This window comes from Trachurus trachurus, assembly GCF_905171665.1.
Source record: "Trachurus trachurus genome assembly, chromosome: 13".
NCBI lineage: Eukaryota > Metazoa > Chordata > Actinopteri > Carangiformes > Carangidae > Trachurus > Trachurus trachurus.
In genome coordinates, this window is record NC_139892.1 from 11,438,044 (window position 1) to 11,462,026 (window position 23,983).

At 44.6% G+C, this 23,983-nt stretch overlaps 1 protein-coding gene across 1 annotated transcript in view; it reads left to right on the forward strand.

Moving 5' to 3' along the window:
- Window positions 1–51: 51 nt before the first annotated feature.
- Window positions 52–23,983, forward strand: part of LOC310996161 (calsyntenin-2-like) — a gene marked incomplete at both ends in the record, with an annotated part of 281,521 nt that continues 257,589 nt past the window's right edge. The window contains one exon of the mRNA XM_083985517.1: window positions 52–115. Coding sequence (XP_083841643.1) covers window positions 52–115 — 64 coding nt within the window. The remainder of the gene's footprint in view (window positions 116–23,983) is intronic.

The following is a 23,983-nucleotide window of genomic DNA, read 5'->3' on the forward strand; positions in this document are numbered from 1 at the left end:
CGCACTCCGCACTCCCCTTCTCCTTCCCCGGGCTGAATCTCCGCCGAGAAGATGCTGAGGATAGCCGGCGTGCTGGCTGTAGTGGCTCTGGGGTTGAGCGCCGCTCACACCAAAGGTACGTGGGTGAAGGGCAACTTGCTTTTTTTTTGTGAGTGTGTGTGTGTGTGTGTGTGTGTGTGGTGCGCATCTGCGAGCGCGTTACGGCTTTTCCTTCAGAGAAACGAAGTGAGAGAAGCTGCGTGGAGAGGATGGAGAGAACCGTCCATCTGATGCTGAGAGCTGTTGGTGCTGAGTCTGACTGAGGCTCAGTGTTGAGTGTCTGAGGCTCCTTCATCAAGAAAATGATCTGGCTTTGCTCTGCAGTGGTCCTCGTGGACTTGTGGGAGACCTGGCACTTAATTACTGTACAGCTGCACAGCCCATAATAGCCCCTCAGTGTATTTGCTTTATCTTTTAATGACATCCATAGACACCTCTATGGAGACTTGTGTTTGGTGTGATGCTCAACACCGACTGACTGTGCTGCGACCTTGTTACAGCCTTTTCCTTCGGGTTCATCTCCAGTTGCATCGCTGTGATATTCATCCAAGGACTTTTTTTTATTTTTTTTTTTATTTTGTCCATCAGTGATATGTTTGGTTCAGGGGGGGCTGCATGTGGGTAAACACATTCCCTTGCATGGTCGTCTGCAGGGCTGCTGTGAGACTGATGCTCCTCACTGTTAAGGTCTGTTTTGAGACTGATACTGTAGGTGAAGGCAGGTGGGAGGAAAGTGGAGCAGTTTATCTGTGAAGTCGGGTCTGGGGTGTGTGTGTCGGTGAGTTTCAGGTTCCAGTGAATTTCCGTCGACTTGGGTAAAAATATTCCTGAGCACATGGTGCCGTTAGTAGCAGACGCATGATTGTGGATCCACTTTTCGCACATGCTCACCTCTAGAGAGGAGCCCAAATCTATCAATAAGAACGATCAAATCCATCAGCAATAGACCTGCGTGTGCTCTGGACATACCTGTTAGCACCACAATAAAAGTTCAGCTCCTCATCAAAATAAAAGCTTTCTCAGATCCACCTAAACCCCCTTGATGAAGCCATCTGCAAACACGCACATTAATCATATATGCAAATTAGGCATATAGGTTGGATTTATCAAAAGGCTAATTTAATTCACAGCTGCAATTATCTCATTAAGATTCCAAAACGCGTGGATCCTAATCCCCAAAAGCCTCCACAGATATATGATAACGACATCCAGATGCAGTAAACAGGCGCCACACTGTTGTGTTGTGTTGTGGTGGCAGTTTGTGGCTCCAGCGCCGAGCTAATTTTAGGTCTACCCGGTGCCGCCACTGCACTGGGGACCGCTCAATCCTCTAATGCGCCTGCCATGTGCTGTGGGTGAGCAGGTAAATGCGGCAACAGGTTCTTTGCTAATCAACTCCCCGCGGGCCGAGGGGTCGGCTTCTTGGCGCAGCGAAATAACAAGGTGACACCTGTCAGTTTCGTCTGGCGGCCAAGAGACGACAGCACGGGCGTAATAAACTGTTCGCCCTCGTCGCCTCCTCCTGACACAGGAAAGTGCCGGTCGTCTGGCCAGCTGCACCTGCAGACTTTGCTGTGTGTGTGTGTGTGTGGAGGGAAAGCATATGCTGATGGAGCCGATGCAGGCCGTGACCTGGCCCAGAGGTCGAGCTTTTCCCTCGCACGCACTTTCATTTTAATAAGATTTACTTCACACGCTGCTCTTGAGGATCTGTGTCCTTGCAAATTCATGCACAGTGTGTTTTGTGCTCTCACCTGTTCATGTGTGTGTAATACAGCAGGAAATAACAGGATAGTTGCATTGGAATGATATTTTTTTTATTATTTTTTTGTACCCAGAGCTTGACTGTGAAGTAAACAAACAAATTACTGCCAAGTCAATGGGAGAGTGAAAAACAAAAAAACAAAAAAACAATCACACCATGGTACTAATTGATTCCCCAGGGCAACTGTACAGTGCAGTTAAATCCAGGGGAAAATAAAAGTGTCTTGTCGATCTGTTGCTACGCTGACCCTGTCACAGTTGGCAGGAGGCTGAGGCTGAACCCAGACCTACATCATCTCCCATCCCTCAACCCCCGCTCCGTATCTGTTTCTCCACTTCGGCTTTCTTCTCAAATGACAACTGAAATGGTGCATTCATGTCAAGCGCGGTGAAGGATCTGCCTCCGTCGTGCCAATACGCCGAGCTGTTTTCCAGATAACTTTGAAGCGGCTGCTAACCCTGTCATTTTCTGTTTAGACGACGCTTCATTCCAGAGAAAGCGTGGACGTGCGACTTCCTTTAATCACCGTCGCCCTCGAGTCATCCATTCAGACTTGACGTGCACGCCACTACACACACGCGTCTTTATCTACTTAGTATGTGTTTCAGACACGTCGGTAATCAGCTAACGCAACGCGCTAACATCTGTGTGTGTGTGTGTGTGTGTGTGCATGGGCTCGGTCCCCCGCCTCGTGCACGGGCAGCGAGAGTGATAGAGTGCAGCCAACGTGTTGACAGCCGCCAAGTATGCAGAAACGGGCAAGGAGGTGATGTCGTTTACAAAGGAATTATTGCATTCGCAGATACACGCTGAGGCTCAAACGATTTCCCCGGGACTGACTGTGTCGCCGCTCGACAGGGAGAATCTTCTGGCAGAGAAGCAGAAAGAGCTATAGAGTTTTTTGCCAATGCTGCCCCGGAGCCCTGCTTTTGTGTAATTCCAAGTAATATGAACTCTGAATTTAGATAGCTCATTACCAGCGCAGTGTATTTTAATTCAGCTACCCACTGTGTGTCTCGTTGTTGGTGGAACCTTTTTGCTGCTTTATTATATCCAGATAAACACACTGTACATTTTTCTCTCTCTCTCTCTCTCTACCTCCCCTCTCCCTCCTCCTCTGTCAGTAAGCAGGTCCTTTGGAACAGGCCAGGCCTCCTGGTAACGAGCTTTAGGCTGTGGCTTTCAGTCTGACGCCTGCTTGTGAAGTTGCAGGATTAATTGACACAGGTTTTTATAATTTATGGTTTTCTATATAGGGGATTGGCCATGTGTGTGTGGCTGGGTGTGAAAGCTGCTGCTTTTGAATGTGAGGGATAAAGAAAGCCAGGAGGATAGTCATTTGAGGATCCCATTAGCAAATAAAAAAAGGGGGTTGACAAAAAAAAAAGTCAGATTTATGTCCCCCCCTTTCGGAGGGAGGAAGTGCATTATGGGAGCACACTCTATAAATCCTCCAACGAGGCTGTGACACTGGATGCGGCACAAATCCTGCCTGGCCTGCCGCGGCCAGGCTCAGCGACATGGAGGAACATCACAGATTTTTTTTTTTTTTTTTTTTCCTTTTTATACAAACACTTGCTTTGTCCTCTGTTTTCAAAGCTCCGCTGATCTCTGTACAGCCCGGTGCCATTTGACAAGTAGGAGGGCTTAGTGGCGGCGGCGATAGAGCGACGCCAGGGGCACTGATCCCAGCACAGTCCTGCAGTACCGCACAGAGACAAAAGACAGAGGGGGGGAAAAGGACGGAACAAGTTTCAGCTGTCGTCCTCCCAAACAAGGAGGAGAAGGAGGGTTCCTGTGATCCCGGGGACGACCGACCCTAACGTCTGCTGCATCACACGGGCTCCCCCCTCACTGAGCATCAAGCCAAACAGAGGCTGTTTTTATTGCTAATGAGAAATCAAGCCTTTCCTTTTAGCTTCAATTTCAGATATCAGATGAGTATAAGAGTGGCGCTGAGTGGGCGTTTGTTTTCTCTTTTCAAACGTACGCAGAAAGTCACAAATGAAAGCGAGCTTTGTCCCTGAAAACTATTATCAGATCTTTAGTGTAGCTGAGGTATTCCACTGTGGCCCGTGTGTGCACGTCTTCCTCCGTCTTTACACTATATACAGTATCTGACTCCTTTTGTTCCACCTCTTGTATTTTTGTCTCTTCCGACTCGATTGTCTTTTTAGATGTGGAAAAGGGGAAGGAGGTGGATGTGTGTTGGGAGTGAAGTCAGCGTGTGCGTGTGTGTGTGCAGGCATCAGGGTGCAGTGTGGGTGTTTCATCTCTCTCTCTCTTCCTTTTTCTCTTCCTGTGTTGGTGTCTCTGAGTGGTCACGGCTGACCATGCTTGGAGGCAGATATTCAGCCACTGATTTACCCTATAAAGTGGAAGAGAGAGACATGGCCGGGGTAGTTGGTTTTTTTTTTTCTTTGGCGCTGAATTAGGTTGGACTCTCACTTTTGGAGATGCATTCGAAGACAGGAAAGGAAAAAAGGAGAGAAATTGTTGAGCAATTTTCTGCTTTTGCACCATCTGCGACTCTATCTACGTTTGCAGACGGAGTTTGTTCAGCTGTCACGGAAAAATGTTATGTTCAAATATCCACTTTTCTTCCTGAGCACCTGCAGGATTTCACAGCTCTATTAGCTTAGAAAGCGAGTTAACGTCGTGCTGCAGCTTGACATTTTACCTCGTCTGCTTTCGGTAAACAATGGTCCCGAATGGTAGATATTTGAGGAAGAACTGTCATAAAGTTGGCACGGTTACATTTCTAGCTATAAATACCTATGTACAGTTGGCTAGCATTACCTAGCATTAGCCATTTCCTTTAATTGGACGTTTTTCTGTCCCTGTATAGGGTTATCAAGCAGATACAAAATCTTAGTGCTAACAGAAACACTCTTGGCTGAATACTTCTTCTTATAATCAAAGAAAAATAAAAATAGGATAGGGTAGAGTGGGAATTTCAAGCCACTTGGACTTAACAGTAATTATTTTCTCATAATATATTCAAAACTGTACAACTGTGTGTGTGTGTTGCCACTCTAGTGCGACACTTAGTCCCCACTTCTTAAGGATAATCAAGTTTGTTAGATGTTTTAAGTGGCTCGCCAGACTCTAAGCATGCTCCCCTGCTGATTGGCTCTCACGGCCCCACAGTACATGCAATAGACGCCACTTTCACACACAAACATGCGTGCGCCCAAGAGCTCTCCAGGATTTTCAAGGCATTCCTTCTGCCACCACTTCAAGTCCTCCTCTCGTCCAATTGCTCCTGTTTTCTAATCACTTACTGCTAGTCCAATCTCACCAGTGGACTCTCCTCTATTTTTCAGCGTGAGGTGATGACATATCGTGAGACGTACACACACACACACACACACACACACACACACACTGATGATTAAGAAGGGGTTACACAGACTGACAGTTGCCTGACCTGTCCCTCTCCACCAGCTGGGTCCGGCATGACCTCAGTGGAAATGATCAGAAGGAGAAGATGGAGAGAATTAGAGGATGAGTGAGAGGAGAGAAGGTCAGAGAGAGAGAGAGAGAGAGTTGCAGATCTTTGTCTCCGTGACTCATAAATCGTCACACTTGGCAAGTGGAGCACTCAAGAGTTGAGTGCAGTAGACTTACTTGGAGGCAACTCTCTGCTATCTGTGTTGGTGTTTTACTGTGGGTGTATGCATGTACAGTTAGTAGCAAGAACAAAATTAAGTGAATTAATTAAGTCGAGTATGAAGTTCAAATGTGGAAAATAAAAACAACCTGTTGCAGCCAGTGATGAACTGGCTCCAACTGGCACCACTGGCATGTTTGACAGAGAGAGGCAACACATTGCACAATATCTTTAGCAGTGATCAAAATGATGATGAGAAAAGAATAAATGCATTGATCACCAAAATTGCACACTAACAGGAGGAATCAAACTCAGACTGGAACAAAGATCTGACTATAGGGAGAGATGTCCTACCAGGTCAGCTATACACTGCTACTGATCTCCTACGTTATTGTGTCTTCAGTCTTTCAGAGTTGGTCGGCCGTAAACCAGCTGGCCCCGACCGCCTTGTTCTTCTTTTTTTGTTGCGGCCACATCAGCATGGCTGCATCTTCACACGGCCACCTCGGTCGCATCTTCACAGTGCTGTTGTGACATTTGCCCATATTGCCCTATGGCCGGTCCATCACTGGTTGCAGCTAATAACTCATGAATCATCCCATTGTAAGTGTCCATACTGATGGCACATTTGAAAAGTTTCACAGTGTAGGCTGGAAGATGCATGTGAACCCCTCGGCTCATGAAGTGAGCAAAAGCTAAGTGCAGTCAGGGATTATCAACCCTCAAGTCCAGTGAGTGAAACCAGAGCTGAGTTATGAGGTTAGAGACTCTTTGACTCATAAAAAAAAACACTTCAACGTTTTGAGTTTGCTCTCCTCGAAAAAAAAAAGGGCGTCAAGCTGAGATGACTCCAAGAGCACAAAGAAAAATGATCAGTGAGGCGAAAGTGAAGTAATGGCTAAAGGCCTGAAAACAAGGCGCTGGAGCTGCTTATCGATATTCATTCATCATGGCACGTCTATCCCAGAGTACAGTGGTCTGGACATCTGGACTTTATCAAGGGGAAAATGTTTATCAAAGCATCTTAACTGGATGATATCAGGGCGACTGTTCTGCTACTGAAGGTCAGAGCTTGGACGATGAACCTAAACACACAAACAGAGTGGCTACAAACAAAGACAGAACAACCTGTTGGAGCTGAGCTGAAGTGTTTGCCTGCAGGTTATTGCTGAGTGGGCTGGTAGTTATTAAATCCAAAGATTGATTGGCTTTTTGCAGCAGCACCGTGAATGTTTGTGTGATATTTGCTTTTTTAGCTCTCGCAATTTTATTTTCATCTGAACTTGCTTGAAACTCAGATTAGATTTCAAATCAATGCAAAAGAAAACCAGGTCATTGTAAAGGGACCACATTCATTTTCCTGCCACTCTATATTGTTAGTATTGACTCTATCTCCACTTTGATTGAAACTGATCGTCTATGATATTCTCTTTAGGTTACATCTGGTCTGGGTTTGCAGGTGCTGGAGCTTTTTAGAGGTAGGGAAGATGATATATAGGTTAGTATTTGGTATAAACTACATTATTCAGTGGTTGGTATGACTCTTCCTGCTCCTGTGTGCCCTGTTGGGATATTAAAAATAGAGTTAAAGGAATAGTTCAACACACTGTTGGGACTATTTCCTGGGCAGCCAAAAAAAAATAAATAAATAAAAATAGAGCAACTCTAAGTAGCAACTTTAAGCTTTACAGGTGCTTTACTTATAGATAGGATCCGGCTATTTCCCTCCTTTCCAAGGCTTTTTGCCAAGCTATGCCAACTGGCTGCTAGCATCGCATGCATATTTAGCGTCTGCAGTGATACCAATGTTTTCACTGAGCTTTAGCCTAAGCACGGAAGTGAGTAAGCATATTCCCCTAAAATGTCAAGCCGTGCCTGGTAAACCTGTGAAATGTCATCGAAATGGAGACAAAATGATGCGCCGCCGTGCTATTTACCGTGAGCATTTTTCACTTCTTGTCTCCTTGTTGCTACAGTATATTCTCATGTTAGCTCCCTCGCAGCCACAGTGTGTTAGAGAGGCAGTTTAAGGCTACTGCAGTGTCACTGCTGAGGACGACTCCGTATTCAGGTCAGCCCCTGCAAGAGCGTCGGGGGTTGCCTGTTCCAGCACTGCAAGGCACCAACGCACGCTCTTAATTGTCAGTCTGCACACACAGGCCCATTAAAAAGTGTTAGCACCACAGATCTGCTAATGGTTTGCAAGGTTGGTGATTATCCACAGGTATTGGGGCTGCCGGTACACGCACACACATATTAATCAACCAGTAATTGTTATTTTCTTCATTAGTCTACATTCCTGGCGAGCTGAGCACACACACACATAAATGCACACACAACACAAGCAGTCCCTGTGTGATTTTGTCTTGATGATTGTGTTAAGTGCTCATCACTTGCGTGTCTGTTCTCCTATCTGTGCTCAATTTCAATTAATCTGTCCATTTCCCCATGAAGGCAACAGTTGTCATCCCATATGCTAGCCACTTACAGGCTGAACAGGAGCTGGCAGAGCGTATACCGATACATGCACACCCCAAACATTCACAACAACACATGCACACACACACACACACAAACACATATGGACACTTTAAGGAAAAACATGACCACATAAACATTTTTTTTTTTTGCTTCTACACATCTAGACTTGGTATAGCGCTCTGGGCTCTCTTGGCAGCCGGAGCTCCAGCAGCAGCAGGAGGTCCAGGAGATACAGTAGCTACGACGCGCCCCCCCCCCCCCCCCCCCCATAAAAAGCAGTGTTATTTAGTGCTGGTTGTTGTGAGTTACAGTACCGGTGTCAGCACCCCTGGCGTTAGTCCAGACCGAGAGACACTACTACTGTAAGTCTGTCACCCGCTTCTGTGGTGTTGATGATGGATAGTGACTGGAGACGAGGCCTGCCTGTTTACCTGCATTATCGCTGTTCAGCTATTACACTGAAATATGAGTCATTATGTATTTCTAAAGCAAAGAACTGGAACCGGGTGCCAAAACATTTAGTCTTTTTTTAACACTGTATTATCAAGCTTACTTATATCTAATATGTCCTGATGCAGCCTTGATTGCTATAAAGGCTTTGAAAGCATCACCACCACCACCGCTGCCGCCGCCGCTGTTGTTTTGATGGCGGAAAATGTTGTTTTTGTCCCCCCCTTTTAGATATATTATGCGCCGCTCAGTGAAAATTGCAAGACAACAGACGAGTTATACACACACAGACGCACACACACACACACACACACACACACACAAATGCAGACATGAGGTGAATGCGTGCGGCTGTCCTTGGTCCAATGCCACTCAGCAAGAAACAGCAGCGGAGCTATCCGTAGTGCTGAAAGCAGACTCACTGGAAGGAATCTGTCATTTCTTTTCTTCCTTCCATTGTGGCTGTGTAAAGTGTGGGCATTTTTGCATTTGCATACAGCAGCAGCATGCGGTGGAGGTACAAGCAGAGGAGTGGAGACATGTGAGGACACACCAGGGACCTGACAGCCTGTCACAGCTATGATAAGGCTGAGCAGTGATTGATGGGTGACAGATGGACGGGGGGGGAAATGGCCTGGAAAATGTGCAGCATCTCAATGATGATGATGCTAAACAGCCTTGTTTTTAACATGTTGCTCTTACATAGCCAGACATGATGCTATGATGGCATCTCTTCATTTATTTAAAGGCCATAAAAAAACCTATTCTCACAACAACAGACCTCCTACATGCACACTTTGCTGCTGAAGTTAAAATAGCTTTTGATTCTTTCATAGGAGTGGACGGATTTCCCTCATCTAATAAGGATTCAGCAGCATTGACACCTCTGTAGAAGTGCAACAACATGTGTTATGTCTAATAAAATCCTTCAAGTGATGTCATGTGACTCAGCAATAGTCGGAGCTGTGGGCTGCGGGCTGGAAGAGTACAACAAAAACAAAGAGGCTGGTGCAGAGAATGAGAGAGGAGGTGGTGAGCTCTGGAGCAGCTTGAGGCTAAAATAGCTGCTGTTGAACCTCTGACACATGCGAAGCTGCGTTGTGGCTGATGTTAGGAAGAGAATAAAAGATGATCTGCTTTTTTTGGTTTTGTCGACTTTTATAAAAAATAATTTTACATGAGACTTTGACTTGGAACGCTGATTGAGGATCCTCACACAGTGCAGTTTGTGTTGTTTCGGCGTCTGGCTGTGGCTCTCCGCGGCATCAGGGTGGGGGGGCCACGGAGCCAAGAACCATAAAGCATCTAAAAATAAATAGTGTTCCCACAGAAGTGTATTGAGTTGTGGCCAGCGACCCTCACACACACACCGGCTGCTCGGCCATATTTTCAACCTGCTATAGAAATGGAGGCACAATGATCCATGAATCCTTTGGCTTTGTGATGAGTTCATGGTGAAGTGTGTGTGTGCGTGCGTCTGTGTGTGTGTGTGTGTTTGTGTGTTATGACTTATGGAAGGCGAAAGGCTCAGAACTTGAAATAATATGTCTATGTAATATAGTACCCTTCCTTCCAAGACATCTGTAACGCTTGTTTGCCCACCCAGACGCACACATGCATGAACACACACCGCACTCTCTCTCTCTCTCTCTCTCTCACTCTCTCATACACACACACACGCCCACAAACCGCACACACACAGGTGGAGCATTTGAAATGAACAGGTGGGACCAGCTTTGTGTATATGGCCTGTCACGGATGCAGCAATTTTATCCTTGTGCTGTGTAACTGGGCCACTGACACACACACACACACACACACACACACACACACACACACACACACACACACACACACACACACACACACACACACACACCACACACACCACACACACCACACACACCACACACACACACACACACACACACACACACACACACACACACACACACACACACACACACACACACACACATGCATTGTGAGCTCTTCCACTCTCCTTTATAAAGGTGCACTGCAGTTTCCTGTGACTGGTGCACAGGCTCAGTAATTGCATGCCTGTGTGTGTGTATTTGTGTGTGTGTGAGAGCCTATAGGTTGTGCTCTCTTTCTGTGTGTGTGTGTGTTTACCTGCGTCTCTAGGTCAGATCCTCTGGGATGTGAACTCTCTGCTGAGTTGTTTCATTTTTAACAGGACGCTCAGGGCCTCATTTGTCCCCGTGTGTTTTGGGAGAAACCACCAAGGTGCTCTCCTCCCCCCCCAGGAAAGAGGCAGGTGATGAGGATGGTGGGTGTGTTGTTGTTGTGGTGGTGGGTTGGGGTGCGTGTGTGCGCACTAGGGATGTCACGATTATAGATTTTCTTGGTATGATTATTGTCAGAGAAATAATCACGGTGTTATGATTATCCCGATTATTACTGTATGCATCAATACATTTCACAACACTATGAATGTGTAAAATCGAATATAGTCAAAATATAATTACATTAGTATAGGACCAGTTATTAATCCCCCGGGGGAAGTGTTTGAAATATTTAAGTCATTAATTGTCATCTATACCAAATATTTAAGTTAATTTTAATAATTTTTACATGCTAACATTTAAATTCCAATTCAGCGTTACGTTAGATAAATGGACCAGTATCTGTGCATTTACCTTTACTTTGGCGCACATCTGCCGATATGGTTCTATCTTTTTCGGAAAGGGACGGTGTTTAGGAATCTTTACGATCAATTAATTGTTGCATTTAATACCACAATTAATTGTGAAAACAAGTCATCGTGACTACCCTAGTGCTCACTGAATAACTGTCAGCTCTTATAAAAGCCCAACAGGCTGTTGTAGTCAGGAGAAAAAAATAGAAAAACATTTCAAATCAAATCAAATCAAATCAACACAATTTGCCAGATTGTGATTGTTGTTGCGGGCGGCGGCGTGTGGCCACATGTTTGCTGTGATGTGCAGCAGCTGCGTCACTGGAGCTGCTGCACTCACTCATATCTGCTGTGTCCTGCATCTCCTCATCCTCCGCTCCCGTCCTGCAGCTGACAGCAGCCTGGCCGGAGCAGCTCCCCCCTGTGTTACTGCTGGGAGGAGGAGGAGGAGGAGGAGGATCTGGGTCACTGTGTACCTGCTCCTCACACTGCTTTGCACCCCCCCCCCCCCCCCATCCCCACCACCACCTCCCACTCCCACCACTATGTACATCCTCTGTTCTATCGTCCCTCCATCTTCCCCCTCCATGTCTCTTCCTTGTCTAATCTCTTAGCCAATAATATAAATCTGTCAAATTAAATCTGGCCCTTGTTTTTTTTTTTTAAAGGGACATTGTGTAACTTCTCCTGTTATCTATTCACGAAAATCGATTATTTCGTTCAAAAGTATGTTTCTCATTAATCAGTAATCCCCCCCCATCAACAAACTAAAGTGTTCCTTTCAGCTCTGAATGAGCCATTCATATCGTTCATATCATTCGAGCGGGTAAGCTCGGTGCTGGCTGCCATGTGGTGTCGCCATGTTTTTACGTTCAGTGGCAGCGTGCCGGTAGGAAACCACAGAAACTCAGCCGAGACACCGGAGCTGTCGGCTCAGGTCGAGGTGGCGTCTGTGAAAAGTCACCGTGGTAACGCAGTGAGGAGGAATGGAGCGTTACACTGATGCTGCATTCACCTGCAGTCGGGCAGACGGCCGCCGCTAACAAACCAGATGTCATTTTAGTCACAGAAGTCGAGAGAAAGCCGGTAAAACGTGGGTCAGTTAAACAATATGACATCGCCATGACAACATATTGTCACGTGTATTGTTTTGCCTCGTGCTGTTACGTGCAGCGGCTGTCGTCCGTCTGCCGTCTGCCCAATTTCACGTGAATGCAGCATGAAAAATACGATTGAGTTGCTTGCGATATACAACCTCAACGCTAGATGGGAGTAATTCCTACACAATGTACCTTTAAATTGTGTGTTTTTTTTCTATCTCTGGTCCTCATCTGTTCCAGGTTCCCTGCTGTGTTTACCTGCTGCAGCATTAGTGTGGAGATGATGACCAGTGGCGAGGTTTATCCAGGTCTTATCACATCGCTCTGTCTTTTCCCTCGGGATCTGTCACTTCCTTTTCTCTTTCACTTTCCACCCCTTTTTTTTCCGGGACCCTGTGAAAACAACACGAAGCATCAGGTTAGAGACGTTTAAAAGGTTAATAAGAGAATATGACTTCTATTGACTTTATTAAGGTGGCTGAGGCTTCATCAAGAGGCTGAGAGCGATGAGGAATAAAAATCACAAACATGCAGACATGCACACGTAATAAACTACATGTATACTCTCAGTGTAATTCTCTCATGTTCAATCCGATGTAAACATGAAGGATGTATCCTGAACACACATATTTTAATCATAATTTATTCTCCTACACACATGCACACGCTCTGACACACTCTGACACACTCTCTGGAACATGTTCGGACATCACAGGCTAGATGCTAATTATAGGGTGGTGAATAATTAAGGTGCAATATTCATTCATTAAACACTCAAAAATGGTTGGCAGGAGACACACACTCTCACATACACACACTCATGCACACGCACACACAATCTCTCAACCCCCCCCCCCCCCCCCCCCCCCTTCACTCCCTCCATTTGAATATCTTGTCACTTGGATACACTGTATGTTAACATGGGTGTGCGTGTGTGTCCGTGCATGTGTGTCCATGCATTTGTGTGTGTGTGTGTGTGTGTGTGAAGGTCACACATTCTTCTAACCAGCACATCATTATTAAATCATGAATCAAGCCCTGCTCACTCACCACTCGCCGCCTCTCTCGCTGTTTGGTTCTCCTGTTGAGTTGCGGGGTTATACTGTATGTGTGTGTGCGCGCTTCTACTCGCTCATGTGTGCGCGTGGAATGGAAGGTGTGTGTGTGTATGTGTGTGTGTGTGTTGGCTTGGGCCCCCTTGAGTTCTCATTATGGTGAGAGTGGATGACCGAGCCCAGCCCTAACATCTGTCTCTGAGAGTGGTGCGGCCCCACACCGAGCTCCTGGCCGGGGAGCGACCTGAGACCAGAGGCCGCTTCCTGCTACATAACGAGCCACGCCGCGGAAAAACTTCCACCGCTGTATCCAAATCCACTCTTGGATAAACATTTTTTTATCCCGTGTGGGGCGTGTTTTAACATCACAACCTGCTCATCAACATCTCGATATATCTCTGTACAATATGTCGGATTTTTTTTGTCGTTATCCTCAAGATCGGATATAAATAAAATCCAATATTAGCTCTCGCTTTAACGTTAATTTGACTTTGTAGAATCAAAGTACAACCAGTGCCAAAGCCTTTCATTGCTCCTCAGTGACAGATGGTGGAAAAAGTAAAAAGCAGACTGGAGAGAAGAAAAAGAAAAAATCACTTCCGACAATGTTTGTCCTCTTGAGAGAAATAAACTCGGTGACACCCACCAGAGAGCGGGGACATATTTCAACATCGTCTTTGTGACATGGAGCATGAGCTTATTAAAAATGTGGTCTTATTTAGGAGCAGCACAAATTACTACACACAGAAACTTTTAATATTTAAAAAGATGACATTAAAATAATATGACAAGTCTGTGCTGCGAAACGCTCGGATGTCTCTGTGGAGTTTATTCTCCTTTGTTTTTTCTCCACATTCACTAAAATAAGATCTCACATAGTTTCTCTTCTTTTATTTATCAAGGGAAGAGCAATTCATTATTTCCAGCAGCACCCTGGTTAATATTTACAAAGCTTGAACACACTTCGGTTTTTGTATTGGACTTTCCTCCGCAGTTCTGCTGCTGCTGCTGGCTGTGAAGCTGCATGGAGACGCTGGAGGTTTGCTGCTTCGCTCAAGGTCACTAAGATTGTAGTCGCTGAAGGAGCTACTTATTCTTTAAAAAAAATTAAAATAAATTCAGTATTGTACATGTCCAAAATGAAGTGCATGAACAGCCAAACATTTCATGTAAATGTGATGTTCAGTAGGTATTAACATGAACATTCCTTCTGGGATGACCTTCCACAATAAAGTGCTGCCTGGTTAGCAACTGGTGAGCCACTTGAACCCAAATATGTTGAGTAGAAGTTTCTTTTTTACCTTTTCAAACCTTTTATCAAAAGTTTTAACTATTGAAATCTGGAGTGAAAATTAACTATTGATGTTTAATCAGCAGTTTTACTTTTAAAAAATTCTCTCCAAAACATTTCAAATCTGTTGAATGTGAAAACTAGTGCTGAATGGATGCTAATGAAGTCGTCTAAAGCTGGGGACACAGTACTCGATTTCTTGGTCGATTTTACCCACAATTCACAGCCCGGCCTAGTCTGCACAAGACGGCACGGCAAGTTGGCGCAGGAATCTGTTGGTGTGTGAGGTGAACAGACCCCGCCCAACTTCAGTTGCAGCATTTCAAACATGTTTGACTTTTCAGGCCAACTCTGGACACATTCATGTCGTAGCCTAGTCTGTATCGATGGAAGCACATGTAAGAAGCGCCAGAAGCCGACGTCGACTCCTACACAACTTGATCCACACCTGTTTTTTTCTTTTCAATGGATTTCTTACAGCAGATAGCTGCTCAAGCAGCAGCAAGCTGTATGTCATCCAAGTTTGTTTACACTTTGTAGAACGTGTTGACATGGTTGTCTAGCAACAGGGTTCAAGGGTGGAATCTCCGCTAACAGGCAGTTTGCAGGTTAGTTGCTGTAACGTTATGATGTTGGCAGGAGGCTCATAAAGAGTTGCACACTATCTCAACTAACCCCATCTGTGGAAATCACTACACATCTACACTCCATAAACCCCTGTCACTCCTGCGAGACTTTGGTGTGTTCATGGTTTGACAAATCGTTGGAGTCTGTGCTCCCTCATCTGGCGCAATCTTTAATACGAATACGAATTACTTCCTACCTCGTCACAAGGTGGCGTTCTCCAGACTTTAGTGAAAGAAGCTAAAGAGGAACTATTTTTACCTTAGGTCTAACTATGCTACATTTTTACCTGAGTTAAACAGCTTTGGAGTAATTCTGATGGTTAGATAAATGACTTGTAACTTGATACAGGGATAACGGAGGCTCTCTGCCTTCCAGACCTTCTATTTGTGTCGCTGTCGTTCGTATCGCTCCTTTGTCATCGCTCTGTCGCTCAGCTGCAATCGTTCGTCAGTTTGGCATAGACTCGCCTTTTCGCTTTGATGGTGTCATGACCACTACGATGTCTCTCCACACCGGCACCACTGGGATTACGGCAGCAAATCAGCGTTGAGTGACAAGCGAGTGACGACCAGAGAAATGACGTTGACTTGGGATTTCCCATCTCGAGCGACAGCAACGAAAATAAAAGGTCCGGTGTGAACGCACCTTTACAAGATCAGAGCCTCCGACCAGGTGCCATAGCTCTCGTCTTGGTGGCACCACGACCCATAATCTCTTGTTTATGACAGATGAGACTACACAAATATACACATCATAACGTATGATAAATAACGTTATCCACCACTCCATGGCATAGTTTCCCTTTTAGATGTGTGATCCCCAGTTGTCATTAAAAAAATCTGCTGAAGCCAATCGGTTGGTGTGTACTCCAAGTCATTCCTGAATTGGCAACAACTGTGAAAATTGTGTATTCGTGCATCCTCAACTTTCAAAGTAGTTTTGAATTCAACATGGCAGAGCTGGGAGTTGATTGTTGACTCCGTACATTAACATTAAGACCTAAGGTGTGGTCTGAAAATGTGTTGTTAGATTTAAAGCCTCAAGCACAAACACATGGTTTTCTGAAAGACCTGGATGTTCACTAAAACCTTTTATTGCTCTGTCTGAAGCAGACATGAAATGAAAAATAAAAAACTCCCTTTTTTTTGTGAAGACCTTGCCTTGGAAAACCAGCACAACATCAACATCCTCAGTTGAGTTAAATTCTTTTTAAAGCTGCATTTTTTTTGTTTATGTTGATAGACATAGTGTCATTTCCTATGTCTGTCCGTTTCAGGGACTGAGAAATAAAGGTGTTGGTGACATCTTCCATACTAAAGTCAGCATTTGTTGTTTTTTTACCCTCTTACCCCCTCACTCAGCTACCGTCTGCAGCTGCAACCTTAAAAACTTTTGTGCAGGCTAAAAAACAGTACATTTCCCATGAGTGATTTTGCCCTTTAACACAAATTTCAGTGACTCAGAATAAATGCATTTCATCGGCCATTAGTCTTGGACACACAGTAGGCTACTCGTATACTACAACTCCATATCTCATCAGTGTACAGACGTCACGGGTCCGTATGGTTTAACTTTAGCATGTTTTAAGCACTGAACGTCAACTGCTGCCACTCCCATCATCCCCCTGTGCTGCGTCAGAACATCGTCGCTCGTCATCGGCTGCAAGATCTAATGACTAATAGGAATTTATTGGCTCCATCATCCACTTTACAGAGGATTAAAAACAAGCCGTAGTTTGCTCCTTTCGACTGTGAACGACAGAGCTAATAATTATCCGGCGCCTCGGCTTCCTCCTCAAACGGCGAGATGATTTGTACAAAATGTTTCTCTATCATTTTATTCCCTTCGTTTCTCCCTGAGCTCTGCTGGAATTTATTCAGAAGATATGAGACAATCTATCTCTTGCTTCTTTGAATGTAAAGATATATCAGCGCTCTAATCCTTCACTACTTCTCAGCGTAACGCTTTAATGTCGCTGCAATACAAACAGCTGCTGCCTCCGCTCCTCTTCGCTCACAGCCACACTGATAATACATACATGCACCATTTAAATGTCAATGAGTCCTCTCCTTTAAGGCTGTGCAGCGGCTCCCAAAACTGATTATATCTGGCTGTGTGGCATTCGCCAGGTGGGATTTTCAAGCACTCGAGCGTCCGCCACCTGATGCTCAAGAACATAGGGAATGGCTTTTTTGTGTGGTTTGTGTGCGAGCATGCGTGTGTGTGTGTGTGTTTTTGGTCTCCGAGTGTGTCCCGGTCCTGGTGGGTCTCTCTCCATCTGTCTGAACGGTGGCAGTCGTCCCCTGCTGTCCATTGCCAAGAAGACTGAACACCTGTAGAGGAGCTGCAAACACACATTTACCCATTCACGCACACTCGCCTGCAGACACACACCATGTCTTGGGGTGCTCGTCTACATCTGAGCCCCCCCCACTCTCCTCCCAACCTCCGTCTTTTTTTTTTTTTGTTCACTCACCACTTTCTCTTATTTACCCACCGTCGGTTTGTACCTTTTGCGCTTTGTGTGTACATGCTGGGCGTCTTGAATGTTTGTTGTGGTGTAGCAAATGACTTGTCCCCGGTTGGGTGGGTAATTTTCCAGTAGCATTGGTGCTTTCATCCATGCAGTCTCTCAGGGCGCGGTGTTTATGAAATGACATCGTAATCACGCCTTTTCCACTTTCTCTCCATTTTCAGCCCCTCGGGAAGGAAAGGAGGAAGGCAGGCGGGTGGGAGGGTTTCAGGTTTATATGCAGATGCTGGAAAACAAAATGATGGAAATCTGTGACAGGCCGCTGCAAGGGGGGGGGTGGGGGGGGGGCAGGAGAGTCAACAGCAGAGAATAGGTGAGCGGTTGAGTGACAGGTTGAAATTGAAATAGGACAAACACACAGAGGCCAGAAGAAAGAGACGTAGGGAGAAAGCAAGACCTGCAAGGCAGTTGTGGCCAAATTGGAGGGATATTTTGTTGAATCACATTTAAATTTCTATACGTGGTATTTTCATTTGAAGAAATGTTTAAAATTTAGTTTTCGACCTGTTTCCTCTCTTCTACCTCTTCTTCTTCTTGCTGTGGTGACATTTATGATCTGTAGCTGTCAAAGGAAATAAAAAATACCAGGGGTACCGGTTTTTAAATGTGTATAAGAACTGGGCGTACGAACAGAAATGTCTGTATTTGGTATTCATACCTACACAGAACGAATAATAAACCTCACTTGTTGACACGCAGGCTCATTTACATACACAGATGCCCAGAGTTTATATGTATATGGTCAAAAAACATCCCTCAGGCCCAAATCTTCTTAATGTAGATTCAGTTTTTGTGGACAAATGCAGCAACGGTGGAAAATAAGCACTAAAAAAGTCAGCAGATAATGAGGTTAAGATGCTGCTCTGTCACCCTGGGAGCTGGTGTTTGGGGAAAGCTTCCCAGCATGCACTCGGGCAATGGACTTGAGGCTAATTGTATGTGTATGTTGTTTTTGTCCTGTTGTGTGCTGCAGCATTTTCACCCCTTTCTCTTGTTGTCACAGAATTAGACTGTGTCGTCTCCAACATTAAGAAATTGCAGAGATGAGAAATTAAGACGTAGCTAAATGAAACTGGTCTAGACCCAGCTGTGTTTTTGGGAGTGAAGCTTCAGCACTGGGACAGGTGTTTAGGACCAGACCCACTAGCTAACGTTACGTCGGCTACTGTGATTAGATTTTGCTCTGTGCAAAGTGGGTTCACAGACGTCGTGACTCTTACGGCTACAGTCAGTTTTAGTATTGAGCATTTTTCCCTCCACAATTGTCACTTTTGGCTGAAGCAGCAAAAATTACATAGTCCTGCAGATCGTTGTCATATCCAATACAAAATTTGATGGTCTTGGTGATGCAGCAGCAGAAAAGAGAAAATTGGGCAATAATAGGCCGCATTTTACTCCCAAAGAAATGATCATATCACATCACTTTTTTTTTTTTTTATAAATAAAACCACAACTGCTGGTTCCCAGGGATGATAGTTGAAAGTGACAATTGTCTTGTGTTGGTTGTGTAGTATACTGGCTGTAGAATATGGCATTTGTTTCGTAGCTTTGCTTTTCACTGTGCAATTCTGATGCAAAGATTTGTGGGGAAAAACAACAGTTTAATTACTTTAAAAAAGGTTCTTTCACACCATATGTCATAAAATGTTTGTGACAAATGTGACAGATTAAAAAAAAAAGACAGCCAATTTGATAAATCAAGTTAAAATACCCTACTTCCTCATTTATACATTTATCTTCCTTCCCCAGAGTTGTCACTATATATCATTGTGTGATAGTGAATGTTGTAGTTTTTTATTTAGAATATAATAATAGGACTGTTGCTCCACCTTATCATCATTACAGTATATCAACACGATGTCTTCCCACCCACACAGATATACAGTATACTGTACACACACAAACACACACACATTACTTAATCCTACTAATCTAATCTCCACATGACTCTTATCATACATCGTCAGATTGTAGTAGATGCTTTATGCTGTTGTCTGTATGTTTGCTCATTATGCGATGCGATATGGTTCCAGGACAATACTACGCTGAGCACCGTGAGGCTGCAGGAATAATCAGCCTGAGCAAGAATAACTCCGTCTGTCTGGGCTCGTGGTGAAGGTGAAGAACAAACATGAAATATTAAAAGTCTTGTTACATAAAATACTGATAGAAATTGAAGTAGGGCATGGTTGTTTTCCTCTGTTTGGCACTGTTGTGAAAGCAAGGTTTCCATTCCCGATGGGGGGCAGTTGGATTACCTTTTGTTTTCAAGCGTGCCATGCCACTCCCAGTTGCTGCAGCCGAGCCTCCAGTCAAAATAATAATAATACTAATAAAAAAACCCAGCTTTGTTAGCTCTTCTTACATTCAAACTTGTTTTTGTCTGTCCTGTATTCTTTGGAGTCTCTGAAGCTGCATGATGAAATCCAGAGGTATGGTTAACAGCGTCAAGACGCAGATGCAATGGGTTAGGGATTAAAAACCTTCGCTCTGTGACACTGTTGAGAGCAGATGCCTTTTGATGTGAAAGCACTTGGCTCATACAGTGTGGTACAGCCAAAGGAATGAAGGAATAATCACACTTATAATGTCTGACACCCAGATATGCAAACACACTTTAAAATGTGAAAAATTTCATTTCCTGTCCTCTGATCTTTCCCTCTGTCTCCTTCTCTCTCTTTATATCTACGTCTTCCTCTCCCACTCAGCTGTCTTGTTTTTACCTCACTCCCCTAAAGGCACGGGGGGCTTTATTGTTTACCACAGAGTGGAAACTCTCTTTATTTTGGAGAATTAAAGTTATTATGATCCACAGCTTCCCACCGCAGATTCATGATCCCCCCTCTTTGCCAATGTCATGGCCACAGTGGCAGACAAATTCAAGGTCTCACTGAACAAATACTGTTAATAAAATGCCACCAGGAGAGGAAAGAGAGCATTTAATAGCAGAGAGGATTTGAGCTGGTAGCAAAAGATTAGGGTGCAATGTTTTACTGGGCCAATTCTCTCTGAGTCATTCTCCGTCCTCTCCTTTCCATCTCCCAGGTTTATGGACAGGAAGGTGTCCATAAAGTTACATGGGTGAATGGACGCTGGATGTAGGTGTGTGTGTGTGTGAGAATGTGTGATGTTGGATGATGTGCGTGTATTTGCTCGCCCCCGGGTTCAGCTGATGCAGGTTTTTCAAGGATGATACTAATGGTCTTTTTTTTTTTATCTGAGGTTTGCTGACGGCAGATATTTCATGGAAATATAAAAATGTACTGAAAACTATTTTTATTTAATGTGGCACCGGTGCGATAAAATCTTTTCATTTATGGTGGAAACAGACGATGACCACACATAATTAGACTGTTTTCTGAGTTGAAATCTGTAATGAAAACAGAACTTATAGAGAGCTAAAGATAAGACAGAAACAACAATACTGTATATGAAACGTGGGAATTAAAAAGAGGCCATTGTGTCTCAATGGGACCGACCTGGTTAAATAAAGGCAAAATAAATAAAAATAAAATAAAATGTAAATAATAACCATAGATAAACAATGATAAAGTTGTGAAATATGCAAAGGAAATAAATGGGGTTTTAAATGCTTCATAAAGATTAATAGCTAACCATAGCTAGCCATGTTGCTTCTGTCATAGCTTCTCAGTTGAGTGTGTGCAACTGCCTTTACATTATAACATTAAAGGAGCTATCTGTTGCTTTAGCATTAGAAGTGTTTATGTTGCAAGTTCAGCCTCAAATGTAATTCCTGATCTCTCCAGGAGCAGCAGCAATGTTTACCTCTTGTCAAGCTACAATCTCCACCACCTGCTCCTAGAGAGAGACCATGTGTATTGGAGAAACCAAACAACCCCCTCAACAGGAGTGCATAGACACCACTTTCCCCTTCAAGTGTTATATTGATATTGGATTTTTTTTTCCCTCCCTAAGATCAGTATCGGCATCTTCCACTATATTCCAGTGTCAGTCGGGCTGTCATGTGGCAACAACTTCACGGCCGCTTGTGGCCCCCGGGCCGCCATTTGAACAGCGCTGCCACACGGTATAACTGAGATGAAAGTGTGTGCGTGTGCCACATGAATGCATGGTTTGGTGGCGACCATGCTCTGCTCCTTTTGAGCCCGTTCAGCGTCACCAGCACCGGCACCGGCTGCCAGGGGCAACGGGTCGGCTTCACGGGGTTGGAATGCGGCCGTGTGTGTGTGTGTTTGTGTGTGTGTGTGTGTGTGTGCAGCAGGCAATCTGTCGCTTGTTTACACTTTATATATCACACTCTGGGTGCTGTAAATCTCTATCGGTGTCTGTCCATGACCATCTCCCTCCTGGTTGGATTACATCTGCTTTTTTTTTTGCTTTTTTTTGTTCTGCTTGATGTGTATCACACCATGAATCACTGTGTTGACACGCTGTTGCTTCTTCAATATGGCGTTTTTTTTTTTTTTTGGATCGCGCCCCACTCCTCCTGACATCTGTTCAACTTTGACAGCCACGGCTCAAATCACTATTGATCTGCGTAATGGGAAGCGTGATGCTCCTATCGTTGTGGTGATGTCACAGGAGGAGATGCAGACAAAAACGCACAATCTTCTTCCCGCTTGCTTCCTGGAGAAGACGCCACCTTATACACCATCGATCTATCACTTAAGTGTCACTTTTTCCACCATCGATCGACCTCCTCCACCTGAAAATCTGGCCAATGTCCAAGGGAAAAAAAAGAAAAAGAAAAAGACTCAAAATTACAGCTGAGAGGGAAACGATTTTGATCCAGGCTGCTAAATATCTTGTGCCTTCTTAACAGGCACACTTCACAGGTCACTGAGAGGCCAGTGCTGTTATCGTGAAAAAAGAAAAAGCTGGCTTCGCTTACGGAGCACCATCTTATCAAACGACAGCAATGGCTCCAACAGGAAAATCAATGCCTTTCCACCCCCATCAGAGCGAGTACCTCTAAAAGCATTTTCTATCCTGCTTTTCAGCTGCATTTATTAATCTTTCAGCAGCCGATTCTTGTCTCCCTCTCTATCTTAACATCTGGGATGAGGCTTAAGTGGTTACGAGCTCCCTTCACTCCCCGGCCCAGAGAAAAAAAAAAAAAAAAAGGCAAGCGCTAACTGAAACTGCGTGTTGTGCTTTTAAGGTGCAAGAGGATTGAGCTTTTGTCACAGATATGGATGGTGCTCGCTGTTCGCTAATTGTTTCTAATTCTTAGTGAAGGCAGGCGGTGGGGAATCGCTGCTTCTGTGCTCTGTAAAACCTATTTTTAATAGGAAAAGTGCAAACAAATATAGCCGCTGTCTTGCCGCTGGTGCCATGAAGAAAATATAAAGCCTTTATCAATATTCAAAAAGCTTCCTTGGCGGCTCGTCCAGAGTAACTCAGTGTAAATAGGGAGATTTTCCGACCTCCTCCTCCTCCTCTCCTCCTCTTGACGTTCCATTGATAGAGGCAACTGGAAAGGTCTGGGAAAATATATTTGTCAAGTCCTTTCAGTTGTGAAGGAAGGCGAGAAGGAGAGAAGCGTTTAAGAGTGTCTGGCTCCAGGCCCAGACGACTGGCTACGGGCTGTTTGTCCAACTTGTCTGATTCAGCCGTTGATGGAGGTATTATTTGCAGTTGGAGTAAGGATGAGTTGCAGCAGATTGTGTGGAAAACGAGGGATTTTCTCAGCTCCTAGCTCAGGGGAAGGGCTAAGAGACAAAATAATCCCCCAACAAGTGCAATATGAACGAAATCCTCGATGGGGGGGGGGGGGGGAGAAAAAAGCTCATGTTTACTTGGACATACAATCCCATCGCTTCCATTACTGCTTTTTTTTTTTTTTCAGAGAGTGGACATGTGTAGTTTTATTTTTGTATAATGTCTCTGTCTACCCATGAACTGCACTGTTTGATACGTAGCCTACCAATTTGAGAAGGACTGTGGAAATTTATGAGGCAGAGACTGCAGGTCCATTTGCACTTGTGGATATAAAAAAGTCACACAAACACACGCAGACACACACTTTCCTGTATTGCTATTGTTCTGAGGTGCCTCCACTTACACACACGTCTGCTTATCTTAAAGGCTAAAGTTAAACAGCATACTACCACAGAAATAGTAATGCTTAGCCCATAGCGGTAATGTGAGCGCTTTACAGATTCAGTCTTACGTAAACCCCCCCCCATGCCGCACAGCCCGCACACTCATCGTAGCTGCTCCGATGTATATCAAACATGTTCGGTAATTAGGATTTAAAATCAGCATGATTACGACTGTGATTATGTCGGTCCTGGAGCAGCTGACGGTGTTGCCAACCGACAGTAATCAGCGTAGCGCTTCAGGCTAACTATAACTAGCATGCTACTGGTGATAGAAATCAAAAGTA